This window comes from Canis lupus, chromosome 3 (assembly GCF_048164855.1).
Source record: "Canis lupus baileyi chromosome 3, mCanLup2.hap1, whole genome shotgun sequence".
In the NCBI taxonomy this organism is placed as follows: Eukaryota; Metazoa; Chordata; class Mammalia; order Carnivora; family Canidae; genus Canis; species Canis lupus.
The window spans coordinates 48,150,408-48,165,695 of NC_132840.1; the positions used below are offsets into that span (position 1 = coordinate 48,150,408).

The 15,288-nt window shown below is 48.3% G+C and overlaps 1 protein-coding gene and 1 pseudogene across 10 annotated transcripts in view; one reads left to right on the forward strand and one right to left on the reverse strand.

Moving 5' to 3' along the window:
* Positions 1 to 15,288, forward strand: part of EPN2 (epsin 2) — an 85,303-nt gene that overhangs the window by 47,847 nt on the left and 22,168 nt on the right. For 6 of the 10 annotated variants that reach the window (XM_072820916.1, XM_072820920.1, XM_072820925.1 and 3 more), the window contains 3 exons: positions 10,776 to 10,888; positions 13,242 to 13,352; positions 14,251 to 14,425. In XM_072820916.1, coding sequence (XP_072677017.1) covers positions 10,776 to 10,888; positions 13,242 to 13,352; positions 14,251 to 14,425 — 399 coding nt within the window. The remainder of the gene's footprint in view (positions 1 to 10,775; positions 10,889 to 13,241; positions 13,353 to 14,250; positions 14,426 to 15,288) is intronic. The other 4 variants (XM_072820919.1, XM_072820921.1, XM_072820923.1 and 1 more) reach the window with 1 other exon arrangement.
* On the reverse strand, positions 8,129 to 8,779 carry LOC140630533 (elongin-C pseudogene; annotated as a pseudogene).

Sequence of the window (15,288 nt, forward strand, 5' to 3'; positions counted from 1 at the left end):
ACAGAAGCATTGTCTCTCTTCCTCCACCACTCTGTAAACATTGTAACAGCTGCACCCAGCATTCCACTGGGTGGAGCTTCCTAGTTCATCCTGGCCTGGTGCTGGACCAGCATTTTCTCCTCTTTTTTTTTTTTTTTTTTAAAGTTACTTTTTTTAAATTTATTTATTTATGATAGTCACCACAGAGAGAGAGAGGCAGAGACACAGGCAGAGGGAGAAGCAGGCTCCATGCACCGGGAACCCGACGTGGGACTCGATCCCGGGTCTCCAGGATCGCGCCCTGGGCCAAAGGCAGGCGCTAAACCGCTGTGCCACCCAGGGATCCCTAGCATTTTCTTCTCTTGCTCACACCAAACAGCTCATCCAATTTCAATGCCAGGGTCCTGGTACCTGAACTGTGAGCATGGGAGGTTTAGAGTTCTGGTTGTGTGGTTTTGCTATGGCCATCTTTCTGTGAGCAAAGCTTGGTAATCTGGAAAGGAATTGAAGGCCAGATCAAGACGGACATCTCTCTCTTTTTTTTATTTTATTTTTTTAATTTATGATAGTCACAGAGAGAGAGAGAGACAGAGAGAGACAGAGAGAGGCAGAGACACAGGCAGAGGGAGAAGCAGGCTCCATGCACCGGGAGCCCGACGTGGGATTCGATCCTGGGTCTCCAGGATCACGCCCTGGGCCAAAGGCAGGCGCCAAACCACTGCGCCACCCAGGGATCCCCAAGACGGACATCTCAAAGGGCAGCTATATGACAGATGTGGATCATAGGTCTGAATAGTGTTCCATGAAAACAACAAATTTAATATTTTGTATAATGTAGATAATAGAACAAGATACAAGTGTCATTTATAACTACATGATATTTGCAAAGCACATCTTTCAAAACATTAAGTTTTCTCACTTGCTCATGTCATAAATCTGTGTGGGCAGAGGCAGCACTGAGTAGCCAGGGTCTCATAGTAGCTGCCAAGGTCTTGCCCTTGGTGGGCTTCCAGTTTAGGAAAGGCAGAGACATCGACAGTGCACCAGGTGTGGTGGCGGGGGAAGGGGGAGGTGGAGGAAGGGTGGCAGGTGATTCAGAGCTTCTGGCCATCTAGCTGTTCTAACTCTGCACATAGTGTGACAGGAACAAGCTAGCCAAGGGCCTGGGCAATTGCCCCAAGTCATAGAGATCCCTGTATGGTGGTGACAGCAGAGGTTGCCCTTTAGCTGACTCCTTACTTGGGATTCCCGCGAGAAATAATACAGTGATGCAGTCTGATCTTTGCACCTATCTTTCTGTGTGCACATTCTGTGTCGCTACACAGCCTTAGTTTTACATGTTAAGCCTCAGGTAGATGACTTAACTTTGGCAAGGTTCCATCTTTTAATTGGTAAACTAGGGATAAGGGTACTCCTGGAGTATTGTGTAAATTCCATGTGCCACATTCCAGTGTGTGCAGGCTGTGCACATACTGCTTTGCACAAAGGAAATGCTCCACAAATGGACGACCATTTATTATCATCGTTAATGATTAGAGATGTTTTCAGATTCTCACCAGTGTAAATAATGTGGTGGTAAATTTTGTGCCACCCCTGGTATCATTTGCAGTGCCCCCAGCTGTGGATGACGGGGCTCAGTTGATAGCCATGGAACCCAAGATGAGTACTATAATTTTTTTTAAGATCATCACTATTTTTTTAAAATTTATGTATTTTAGAGAGTATGCACACGCCTACATGTGAAGGGAGGGGCAGAGAGGATCTCAAGCAGGCTCCCTCCTGAGCGCAGAGCCGGACATTGGGGTCCATCTCACAATCCTGAGATCACAACCTGATCTGAAATCAAGAGTCGGACGCTTAACCAACTGTGCCACCCACGCACCCCAGATCATCACTAATTTCATAGATGGAAGTTACTATCCAAGTACTCCTATTAAAAGAGAGGAATTCCATCTTTGTTGATGTTCACACCTGCTTACAAGTTTGGGTGCCAGTGTTCATTCATGTCCACTGGGACTAGATGGGCTTCTGAGCCCTCCCCCCCCACACAGTGCTCTTCCTGGAAAAGAAGGGGACGACGGGGGACCCCTGGGAAAACAGTAATGAGGAAGGGTTGCTTCATGCGGTGGACAAACCCTCACTACTCCCCCACCTCACAAGCTGGTGATCTGCTAACGGAGAGCATTTAACCTGTAGCCCAAGGAGAACAGCACAAACTTGCTCTTTTATTTCAGACAGGATGGGCTTTGAATCATGCAGACAAATAAAAGAGCTACCTTTTGTCTCTGTTCCACCCTTCCCCATCTTAGTCTCCAGCCCAGCCTGGGCCTGGGAGGAACGTGGCCATTGTTCTGGGTCTGCCTCCTTCCTCCCTGGATTTCTGCTTCCTCCTCTGAACTGAGGTTGGCAGCACCACCATCTCAGTGTGGTGGTAAGGGGTATATGAAGTGCACCCGTGCAGGTTACAGCCATTGATAATTGTTATTGGAAACTAAACTTGAAAATGAGCCAACAGGTGTTTGAACTCTTGCTCTGTGCCTGTAACGAACCCGACGTGGCCTCTGCCTATGTTGAGCCTTGTCAGGCCAGGGAGATAGCGGACTGCAAACAGGTCAGCAGTATAGAATGCCCGAGTATTGATTCCAGAGGGGCAGATGAAGCCCACAGGGTGCCCTGCTCTAGGTGGCAGGAATTGAGCCAGCAAGAACCCCTGCCTTGTGGAGCATCCTAATGGCTCGATCTGGGAAGATGTGCTTGAGAAGGTGAGATTGGAGTGGACACTTTGGATGAGGAATTTCTCTTTCCCATTCCAGGAACAGCAGGAGGGGGACAGGCAGGAAGGAGCTAGAGGATTCTAGGAACTGAGCGGAGGCTGGCAAGCTGGGGTGCCTGGGAAGAGGATGGATTCGTGAGCAGCCTTGGAGAGTAGAGTCAGTCCTGGAGCTGGGGGTTGGCGGTTCCTTTCCTTGTGTCAAAGATGCCCATGTCAGAGTGTGCAGGGAGGTAGGGGGAAGACCCTGAGATTGTACTCAGAGAGGCTTTGACCAGGCAGCTTAGAATAGCAGAAACAGATCGTCTTACCCACCTAGAGGCCAAAGGTCCGAGATCAAAGTGTCGCCAGGCCCACACTCCCTTTGAAACCTGTATGGGAGAATTCTTACTTGCCTTCTCCTCGCTTCTGTTGGTGGCTGGCCATCCTTGGAGTTCCTTGGCCTAGCAGGTGCAGCAATCCAGTCCCTAACTCCCACCGCATCATATGGGCCTCCGCTCTTGTGTCAGTACCTGTGGCTCTTCTCCTGGTAAGGGCACCAGCCATATTGGGTTTAGGGCCCACCCTGCTTCTGTATGACCTCATCTTAGTTAATTACCTCTGCAGTGACCCTATTTCCAAATAAGGTCATGTTCTGAGGTACCAGTGGTTAGGACTTCACTGGGATTCTTGAGGGACCCAGCTCTGCCCAGAGCACCCTGGGAGAAGGTGGCAGTCTGAGTGCTGAGTCTGCACCTTGCGGCCACATCCTACACCAAGCTCAGCTTTGGTTGTGAGGTGTCGGCCAGGCTAGGCAAGGCCACAGATACTCTCCTGTGGCATCAGGCTGGATGGTCTGGGAGCCTTTTCAAGTATAATAGAATCTCAGTTATAGGTGTCCTGAATCCAGCTGCTGCTCACATCCTGCAAAGCTCCCATCCTGGCCCATGCTCCCTCTCTTGCTCCCTGGGACCAGATTGTATCACTGCTCTGGTTAGACCCACACCCGCCAAAGCCCCTCCACAGGCTCCGAGAGCCACCATGGCTCTTCATCATGGCACTTTGGGCACCCTTGGCCTTTACCAGCCTCATATCCTCTGCCCTTAACCCCAAGTGAACCTCCCCCCTACTTTCTGCCTGGCCTCCTTCCCCGACCCAGGCCTTTGCTCCAGTAGCTCAGAACAGCCTGCCCTGACCTCTGAACACAGAGAGCAAGCACTCCCCTGCTTTGGGACTCTCCCTCCCCCTGCTTGCTTTATTCTCGTATTTTCTCTCCTTACCAGTACACAAGCTCCAAGAGAACAGGGCATGGTGTATGTTGAGTGTTAGGACTTCAAGTCTCAGAGTACCTTTGATTCCTTTGGCCCTAAGACTTGGCTTTTGAATTCTGCTATCCGTGAACAAGTCATTAGGCCTCTCTGGGCCCTAGTTTACCTCCTCTGTGAAAAGGGTGATAATAAAGAACTAGTCCTTAAGAGTCAGACTTTGTCTCTCACTGGCTGAGTGACCTTGGGCAAATCATTTCACCTCTGAGCCCTTGGTCTGTAAGTTAGGCTGAGGGTTCATTGAGCCACTGATGAGAGTTGTAAAAGTATCCTATGCCAGGTGCTGGTCTCAAGTGCTTTTCAAAGATTAGCTCATTGAACTCTCACCAACCCTAGGAGGCAGATACTCTGTCTGCATTTTGCAAATGAGAAAACTGAAGCTCGGAGGATTGCCTGCCTAGGCCAAGGTCACGTGTTGAGAAGTGGCAGTCCAGATTCTAGTGCAGGCATTCAGCCCCACTCTCCACGCTGGACTCTGTCTCCTGTGGAAAAAGCTCAGCCCAGGACAGGCCGCAGCAAGGAAACGCAGCACACACATGGCGGGGACAGACGTGCTTCCCCATGGGTGTATGTCAGAAAAGTGCGCCCACGCAGATCCACACGGAGTAGGCAGTAAACGTTTTTCTGCATAGAATCACAAGAAAATGTCAACAGCTGTTTCCTTTGGGGAGAGGAATAGGGGCAGGATGAGAGGTGTGGCTCCCACTTCCTTTTAGGCTGAAGTGTTTAAAAATAAGTTACGGGCATCATCACGTTCTGCCTGTAAATAGTATGTGTCTCTTCCTGAAGGGTGAGTGACAATGCCTTTAGCACGCCTAGCAAAACCCACAGTACTAATATCATCCAATACCCAGTCCGTAGTCAAGTCTTGTCAGTTGTCCCCAAAGTGTTGCAGCTGATGTGTCTAAACTGAGACCACCCGAGGACCACATGTTGCTCTGACCATCCTGTCCCTTTGGTCTGTCTATAGTAGATTATCTTTTTCTCATGACCTTAATATACTAAGAGACTGGGCCAGTTGTCCCATAGAGTGTCTCTTGGTCTGGGTTTGTCCACTGCATTGTGTGGTGTTTGGCTCAGTCCTCACCCTATAGTTCTGTGAACCAGGAATTAATTCAGAGTCCAGATTAGAATCAAATCAGAGAATTTTGCCCAAAACTCTCTTGGGAGGTGGGTCATGTGTCACATGTCATGTGAGAGGTAGAGGGTGGCCACAGCATGGGGGACTATGGTTTATCCCTCTGTTATGAGGGATACACACACACACACACACCCCTCTTTGGTCTGAGAGTGATTTGACTGTGGTGCACTTCTCATCTTGTACCTTTTTGGCTTTCCCAACTGTTTGTATTTTTTTCTCTTTTAACGTTAACCTGAAATGATCTGAACTTACTTTCTCATAATTTGCCTCGTTTGACTAAAAGCAATCTTTCCTGCTCCTCCCTGTGAGGAGGTGGAGGATGGTCTGTGGGAGCAGGGTTAGAAGCCTCAGCTTGGGCCAGGCTACTGGGTGGGGGTGGCCGAGGTTTTATTGCTGACTCAGGAAGTGGCCTGTGGAGCCACAGGAAGATGTCACCACATTGAGAAAGATCCAGTAAGCACTTCATTGCATTTCAGTAATGAGGAAGGAACTTAGCTGGCCGGGAGCTGGTCACTGGAGGGCGGAAGCTGGCCCTGAGCTTGGTATCCGCTCCCTGGCTCCTCCCTCAAAGGACCATAGCCCCAGTCCTGTTCTCACAGAGGCCTGGGGAGGGCCAAGGTACAAGGAGGATACCTATTTACGGCTTCTGCTGTGTGAGGGGAAGAGTGGGAGTGCCAGACAGCTCCAGCCCCTGGGTAGTCTGGTGGTCATGGGGTGCAACAGGGAGCAGTGACCTGGGGCAAGGTGTATTTCTGCGGGGGAGCCTGCTGAGTGTTGGGTGCTCCTGATGCCTCCCACAGATGCCATTTCACAGATGTTACAAAAGCCTGGGTAGATCAGGCCATTTGTACTAGGAGTGCATTTACTGCCAGTAAGTGGCAGGGACAAGATTTGAAACTCAAGCACCCCTGTCAGCTAACAGGCCCAGGATTATAGATGGTGGCAGCAGTGTTTAAGATCCAGATGGAAAGAAAAAAAAAAAGAAAGAAAGAAAGAAAGAAAAAGGAAAAAAAAAAAAAAAAAAGATCCAGATGGAATCTTCTTGGGCTTCCAAGGCCTGTGACCTTCCATTCTTCCCGAGTTGTCAGCTGTGCCATGTGTGCCCGGCATCAGCCAGGGAACATGTGGAGACCAGGAGCTCACCTTGTGTGGGGCTCACAGACCAGTGAGCTTTATCAGAAGTCACACTGATTACCATGCAGAGCCATTTGCTGGTCAGCTGGTGTCCCAGGTGTCTGTTCTCTTTAATTGATGTGATAACAGACGCTGCGTGAGTACTTTCTAGGAAAATAGCAAAACGGCCTGAGAAAAAGTGATTTCCTATTTTGCTATTCCCTTGACTGCTTCAATTTCTTCTTTCACAATTGCCCAAGATTGGTCAACTGAAGCATCTTTGTTAGAAAAATCTTTCAGCCTTTGCTTTGGAAGCACGTGTGGGAAACACGGTCTTTAAAGCCTGGGGTATGGGCACCCACACTTGACCTGGCACTCCCTGGAGCAGTGGAGTGGAGGGAACTCCAGAGGCTCTCATCTCCCTGAAGTGGGAGGTGTTTCTTGGGCTTCCTCTTAGCCTGTATGTGGAGGGAAAAGTTGGCTCCTATAGGCTTCCTCTTCAATTATTCCTCTTGACTTTCTCAGCCAGGATAATAGGCTAGAAGGGATCCAATTGAGGCCGAGCTGAGGTTTCTAATTCTCGCCCACAGCAATTGAGGACTTTGAATACTTCCAGGTGGGAGCTGTACACAAAGATGTCTTAGTGGTAGAAGGGTGAGGGTGCATTTGATGCTCCACTAGTGATTAGCCTACGCTAACAGTTCCTACTCTTTACTCCAGAAGGTGGCGGGTGAGAAAGTAGTCTCTCGGGCACTTGCTTTTTCTGGGGGTCTTTGAAGTGTGAACCTGCAGACCCTTCGAGCAGGGCCAAGCTCAGGTGGTCACGAGGGTCTGTTCAGGCCCGTCTCACAAGCATATCTGTGTTCACTGTCATGTACACAGCTACAAGAGGCCCTTTGTGGGGCCGAGATGCTGTCACTAGGGCAAGAATATCTCTGTTGGAGTCATCCCTCAGTGGAGACCGCTGTGCACAGCTCAGCTGATATTCAGGGCTGGTGGCTGTGAATTTTGCATCTGTGGAACTGAGCTTTACATCCGTTTATAAAAACCACAGCATTTAGGGGAATACCCTTTGTCTTTAATTTCCACATTGATGTGGTAAGCTATTTCTGTATGTGCTGGCTATGCATTATTCTACAAGCGTCTGTTATGGCAGACAGTAACATGTACATTTGCATTTGAAGCCAGTCTGGCCTTGCAGATGTGCTGAAAGGCTCACACAGGACAAGGGAGGCTCATTTCTCTAGAAGGTCCCTGTTCAGAGCCCTGTCCCATTCATCCCTGGCCGGGCTGAATCGGCCCTGTGGCAGTGCAGCCAAGTCCCAGCTTTTCCTGCCAAGATGGGGCTCACTTTTTAGAGCACTCTTTTCGGGGTGTGGGATGGGCTATAGGTCTTCTTTATGTACTCCCCATTTCCCTTTGGTAGCGAATATAGGTCTTCTTTATGTACTCCCCATTTCCCTTTGGTAGCGAATGAAGGACATCGAATGTGCAGTGTTATAGAGGGTTCTATGAAGCAAGCTTCAGAGATTATCAGGAAAGACGCTGGGAACAGGTAGCCCGTGTAGATAAGGACCTGTTATGGGGGAGCCAAAGTCACCTGAGAAGAGTCCTCCAGAATTGTCCCCCAAAACTGTGCGGCTTCTTTTGTTTCCAACAATCTGGGTACTGACATCTTTGCTTCTATAGTACGAGAAAGCCCAAACCTAAGCACTGCTATTGGCGTAGGTGAGGCTTACACTTAAAAAAATGTACTTTTTTCTTGCTATATTGTTAATAAATCAGATTATTAAGGTGTACTTGATACTCTTACCACCTAGCTTTTTTTTTTTTTTGGCATATTTGTTTATTTCTCAATTTGTGAAAATGTCCTTAATTTGTTGATGTAGCAAACAAATTTCAACTCTGATTGCTATGCAAAAAAACAGAAGATAATCAGCTTTGCAATGAACTTTAAAGTTCAACTGCACACAGGCAACATGCTATATATGAAAAAATTACTGAACTACAGGTATTAAATACTGAAAAAAGTTAACAGTTTATTATAACTTATTTTATTTAACAATCTAGGAAGTTCGCAGCCGTCAGCAGTTTCAGTGCAATTTCAGGTGCAGTTGGGAATTCAGGAATCTCTTTGGAGCTGTTAGTGTAGCGAACCTTGTAGGTAAAGTACACGCATACTTTTGATAGCACATGTGAAGGGATCTCTCTAAAATTGACTTCATTAGTTTCGTTCTCAGCAAACTGACCTGGGCCACTCAACATGGTTTTTATTGTTCTGGATGTTAGTGCATGTTCTCTTTTTACAATAAATTCATGACCATCCGAAGACATCAATTTGACATACAAGGCATCAGGGCCTTCACAGCCACCATAGGTTTTCTCTTCTCCATCCATTATGTTCTTCTGGAATTCTACTTTACTTCGACAGAAACTTTAGTAGTTTCTCGTCAGCCCTGCAGCCACCGCAGCCACTGCACGAGTTCCCCGCGCACCACCACCACCACCTAGCTTTATTTGTAAAACAAATACTTTGGGAAACGTAAATGGGATATAACTAGGCTGAGGTTCAATGTGATTTTTTCTTCTTTCTTTTTTTTTTTTTTTTTGATCTTCGACTTGTTCATGTAGCTTAGAATAGATGTGAGGCAACTGATTGTTGGTTTTTTTTTTTTGTTTGTTTGTTTTTTTGTCTGGTTCTTTAAGTTGACAGTAAATCATAGCACATACACAGTGCTTCAGGACCGAGGACTGTTCCAAATGAACTCTTATAGCTGTATGTTTTGTGGTTTCCTTAAAAAAAAAAAAATTGTGTAAGAGAGCATTGCCTTTTACAGTCTCCTGCCCTGCCCTGCGCTCTGACCCTCGCAGCCTTGTCTGGTCATTCTGTGACTCTGACGATATCTAGTCCTCTTTTCCTGTTTTTTGTTCATGGTGGCCAGAGCCCAGCCAACTAGAAACCTTGTCTTTTTAGGAATCATTCCTGACCTTTTATTTTCTCCCAAAGAAGCAATCCTAAGAAGCAAGTGGAGATTGGAGTTTTAGGCAGAAGCAGCTTTTGGGTGGGCGAGTCTTGGTGGTTGGGTTTGCTGGAATGGACATAATGAAAGAAGGAAGACAACTGATACACAATTAGAGCATCTTAAACAACTACCCATCCGCCACGAAATTGAATTCTCCATCTGTCTGTCCGTCTGTCCCTCCCCATCTGCGCTGCTTCCATGCTTCTCTCTCTCTGGTGGGTGTTTGCCAGCTGCTCTGCCAAACTTTGAGGATGGATGTAATGGTGAGAAGACAGACTTGGACTCTCCTCAAGGCGCCTGGCATGATCTACTGGCAGGAGGTGGGGGGGGGGGCAGTGGCGGTGGTGGTGGTGCTGACCCAGCCTGGGTGGAGAGGGCAGTCCCAGAGGACCAGGGCAGAGGAGCTGAGCTCAGAACCAAGGAGTTGCTGGGTGAGCTGAGGGGATGGCTTGCACAAGGCCCAGGGTGAAGATGGAATGTGGAACCATCTGAGGCAGTGGGGCCCAGCTCTGAGAATTTCAAAGAAGCCGTGGACCCTCTCCTGGGGTGGAGGCTGAGGTGGCCACATGCTCCCAAAGCTTTATGTTTGGTTTCTGGAGACACCTACACTCCCTAATACACAGAACATCCTGATGGCCATGTAAGCCCCCGAGTTTTTTGAATAGGGAGGGCCAGCGTGGTGTAAGTATGAATGCAGAAAGACAGCCGCCTTTCCTGGAGGTTTGTTACATCAGTTAGGAGTTCGTATCTCATCCCTTCAGTGAAACTGTCTTTCCAGGAGCTGCTTACAGGTGTTTACACTAGCTAAGCTTTTACAGCAAAACAACAACAACAACAAAAACCCAAAAACATGTTTTTTCCAAGTCAACGCACAGTTTTACGTAGAAAACAAAAATTCTCAGGGTTGCTGCAGAAACATTTGGGCTTCATTTTCCATGGTCTTTACCACCATAGGATATAAAGTAAGATTCTTAAATGTTGTGGGAGTCTTGAGTGAAGTTCTTTGGTCCACAGATGCCCTTGTGCTTGTTCGAATGATATTCTTTGATCGAGTTTTTCAAGAGCAATACTTTTCATCTTGTAAAATAAATATGTGTGTGTATTTGTTTGTTTATTTATTTATTTTAGTTTCTCTCTTTGAAGGAGTGCAGCTCTGAAGCGAAGACTGAGGTTCTAATTCTCATGAGGCCAGACCTTCAGCTTGCTCCTGAAGGCCTTTTTCCTTGGCTGTGGCCGGCCGTATGGCTTACGTCACCATGAATCCATGTTTTCTGTTACTGGATTTTAACCTAGAAACATTTGCAGACCTTTTCTGTGCAGTCCTATGGTGTTGGGCTGTTGCCATACCTCATGGGTGTGAGATGGGGACTGGGTGTGGTTTGACCAGGTCACCATGAGCATGAGCCTGTGCTTTGCATTTTGGTGACTTTGCCTTTCCCCCACAGCCACCTCCCCGAGGGTGTCCTCTGAGCTGGAGCAGGCCCGGCCCCAGACTAGTGGCGAAGAGGAGCTACAGCTGCAGCTGGCACTTGCCATGAGCAGAGAAGTAGCTGAGCAGGTTGGTGCCAGGCAGGTCTGACTGCTTGCTGGGTGGCTGGGGCCAGGTGGGGCCAGGTGGGGCATGGGTCACAGGGAAGACGGTGACAGACGCAGGCCCTATCCTCTGTTTCAAGATGTGACTCTGCATTGCTGCAACTGTGTTTGTGCCACCCACTGCCCCCAGTCAGGGAGGGGGTCCTACACAGTTCCATTTGGGAAAGCCTTTTGTTGCCAGAAGATGAACTAGTCAGAAATGCCCCCCAGAAACACTTCTGTAGACATAGCCAAGTGTCTTGGTCTCCATGAATTAGCCCGGGTGTCCACAACCCCCCTCAGTGAAAGGCATGAGGGCCCAAGGTTGGGCTTAGCCCCTAGGGAAGGCGGTTTGGTAAGATGGATCGAGAGAATCTGAATGCCTGAAAACAAGGCTAGGAGGAAAAGTGGCAGGTAATAAGAGTGCTTATTATGTTTTGATGATGGAAATGTGTATAGTTTTAATTTTCTTTCAGTTCCTGTTTTTCTCTAATCATGCATTACTTTAATATGGAGAAGGAGGGAAAGGTGTGTTGGAAATGACCTTTCAAAGCTGTCATCCCTCTGGTCCCAGTGATCAGGTCTGTCCCTGCTGACCTTGGGTTAGGGAGGGTAGACAGAGTCAGGGAGCATGAGGCTCTCTGTCGCCTACAAGTGATGTGCAGAGACAGATATAGGGATAGTCTGACCGAAGGGCAAAGGTGGCTGTGCCAGCATGATTTGTTCACTAATAACTGGAAACCTCCTAAAGCTCAATTGTAGTGGACGGCTTCAGCTATAGCCCCTCTGTTCACAGTTGGAAAAGCCCAGACATTAAATGCCTCCCTCTGGATGCCTAGCTCTGTCCTGACAGCCTGGAAAGATGGTGCAGGAATACAGGGACAGATGGACACTTGGAGTCCATTTTAGTTAATAACTTATTTCTATGATTTATCATATTTTATAATAAATACAGTGCACTTATTTCTATTTCATTATTATGTAAAAGCTAGGACAACCCCGTATTCTGCATGTGGTGACTTTGCCTTAAATAAATATAAATCAAATACAGGTGACCCTTGAACAACACAAATTTTGGGGCTGTTAGGCTCCACTTATGTGTGGATTCGTTTCAATAAATAGAGTGCTGTAAATATACTGCCTTTTTCTAATTTTCTTAACATTTTTTTCTCTGGCTTTATTATAAGAACACGGCATAATAATAAACAGAATATGCAGTAAGCAATATATTTATGTTCCAGTTAACAGTTGGCTCTTAGTAGTTAGATTTTTGAGGAGCCAAATTTATATGTGGATTTTTGACCATGGGGGTGGGGGGTGGTTAGTGCCCTTAACAAGGCCTGTGTTGGAGGATCAACTGTATAATGAATCCTTTCTGTTTGAAGTCCTAGAAATAAACATACAATGATAGGTGTTTTTCACCCTCTTCCTAATACCTCTCTGGTCTGTCGGGCTTTTGTATTTTATAAGGAGAGATGTTGCTTCTATAATTAGAATTATAAAGCTATTTTCATTTTTTAATAAAGATTTTATTTATATGAAAGAGAGTGAGCAAGAGCACACAGAGGTAGAGAGAGAAGCTGACCCCTTGCTGAGCAGGGAGCCTGAGACTTGGGGCTCGATCCCAGGACCCCGGGATCATGACTTGAGCCACAGGCAGACGATTAACTGAGTGAGCCACCTAGGTGCTCCTAAAGCCATTTTCATTTTGAGAAAAAAGCTTTTTATTTTATTTTTAAAGATCTTATTTATTCATGAGACACAGAGGCAGAGACACAGGCAGAGGGAGAAGCAGGCTCCCTATGGGGAGCCCAGTGCAGAACTCCATCCTAGGACCTTGGGATCACAACCTGAGCCAATGGCAGGTGCTCAACCATTGAGCCACCCAGGCATCTGAAGAAAAAAACATTAAAAAAAATTTTTTTAAGATTATTTATTTATTTGTTCATGAAACACACCCACACAGAGGCAGAGACACAGGCAGAGGGAGAAGGTGGCTCGCAGGGAGCCGGACGTGAGACTCTATCCCGGGTCTCCAGGACCACACCCTGGGCTGAAGGCGGTGCTAAACCGCTGAGCCACCCAGGCTGCCCGAAAAAAGCATTTTAGAATAAGTGTTCCCTTTCCCCAACCTGCCCTCATCTCCCTATTGGGACCCCCAAACCAGGGAAGCCATACAAGGTAGGTGGTGGGGAGGAGCCCTCTTGGCTCCCTTGAATCAGGATAGAAGAATTTTACCAGTTGTTGTCTGATCTTCCCTTGTAATTACACATACTTCGATTTTGAGTGTCCTGTTCCTGGCCAGTGTTGCTCTGTTCTGCACAGTGATGCTATTACAGTCCCGTTGTTCTCTGCAGGAAGAACGCCTCAGGCGGGGGGATGACCTCCGACTACAGATGGCCCTAGAAGAAAGCCGAAGAGACACGGTTAAGGTTCCAAAAAAGAAAGAGGTAAGCACCTCACCGGGAAGGTCTGTGCCTAAGCCAGCCCCACAGTCGTTGCCTCACCCGCAGAGGATGGTGCCTTCTCATGTACTCCTGGGCCCGTGATGAGCATGAGTGAGGGGAGAACGAGTGAAAACAGTGCCTGTGCTCTTATTCCCAAGGCTCTCCTGAGACCAGCCTGGGAGAAGATGGGCACTAGCGAGGGGGCTCTGTTGATGGGGCCTCAGTTTCCTCCCCTGTGAGGGAGCACAGTGGTAGCCATGCAGCTAGGTAACTGTTACATAAGCCAGATGGCTGGTGCCTGGGAACAGGTTCCTGGCACGGGGTGAGGCTCAGTAGTGCTGGTCTTCACTGCTGTCATCATCATTCCTATGTGCTAGGCTGCCTGCGTGGGGCCTGAGGTGACCAGGACATGGTTCCGCTCCCAGCAGGCTCATGCAGTCGGAAGACAGGCCCCCCTCTTGTCACAGGGCTGGGGGTTCCGGTGGTCTCCTGTGTTCTGGTGTCCAGCAACTCTGGTGGCCACGGGAGCAGGAGGGCAGGGCAGGTCCCCAGAGAGGGGGCCTTGATGGCTGCCAACTTGGGTGGGTGGGGACAGCATTCTGGAGGGAAGCTTCAGCCTCACCAAAGCCTGTGTTATCCTGGAAAGCCCTGAGGGCTGTTTGAAAGCGGGTGGGGCACCAGGCCCACATAGTTCAGTGTGGGTGGAACCTGGGCTGAAGTGGGAAGTGTTTGTTTGGGGTGGTAGGCCGGGTGGGGCAGGAGATGGGGCAGCTCCGTTTCCTCCCCACCCCACCCTCAGGGCTTCTTTTCCTAAGAGGCATGTACAGTATTTGGCTAATGCATGGATATTTGCTGTAACTGTAGCAAAGTAAAACCTGTTCTCTTCTCTTTGTCTCAAAAGCATGGTTCCCACCCACAGCAGACTACTCTGTTGGACTTAATGGACGCCCTCCCCAGCTCCGGCCCTGCTGCCCAGAAAGCAGAGCCCTGGGGCCGATCAGCCTCAGCTAACCAGACAAACCCTTGGGGCGGGCCAGCGGCCCCAGCCAGCACTTCAGATCCGTGGCCACCATTTGGTAAATACCCACCTCATTTTTCTCCTGTGCCTGCCTGGTAGATGTGTGAAGGGCCATAGGGCCCAGCTTCCTGCTCTCTCTCACCTGGTGGATGTGGGAGTGGGGCAGGTCCTTGGTGGTGGGTGTCCAGGCTTCTCCCATCCCCAGCTGTCCTGTCCAGTCAGGTCCTCTGGAGAACTGGGGTACAGGGCTCTCGTTCTGTTTTGAATGGTTTTCTGCTTTGGTAGAGGGAAAGCTGACTTCCTCTCTGCTTCCCACATGGGGACATGTGTCAAGTCTCTGGGCCTCAGAATTGCCCCCGGCACCCCAGGTTAAGAAACTGTAATACACAGCATGAAACCTCTAAATCGGGATCCCTGGGTGGCACAGCGGTTTAGCGCCTGCCTTTGGCCCAGGGCGCGATCCTGGAGACCCGGGATCGAATCCCACATCGGGCTCCCAGTGCATGGAGCCTGCTTCTCCCTCTGCCTGTGTCTCTGCCTCTCTCTCTCTCATTCTGTGACTATCATAAATAAATAAAAATTAAAAAAAAAAATTTGAAACCTCTAAATCCAGGTTGCTATAATTAGCAGGAAATTAGGATGTGCTTACTACGATTTGCTAATGAAAGAAGGATACATTTGCTGTAATTTTTCTTACTTGTGACTTAAAGCAATAGTCTATTTACTAGGTTAAGTCAATGTTTTAAAGTTCTGTTTAATGCCAATATAAGAGGATCTGTGCAGGAGATTTGAAACATGAGTGTGGCACAATCTGCTTACTCTGGGTAGAAATCTTGGGCATAGGGGGTTTCCTGATCGCTGGACACAGGGCTTGGCCTGCAGGCTCGGTGATGGCTTCCAACCCAGCCTGCCCCCTCTGGG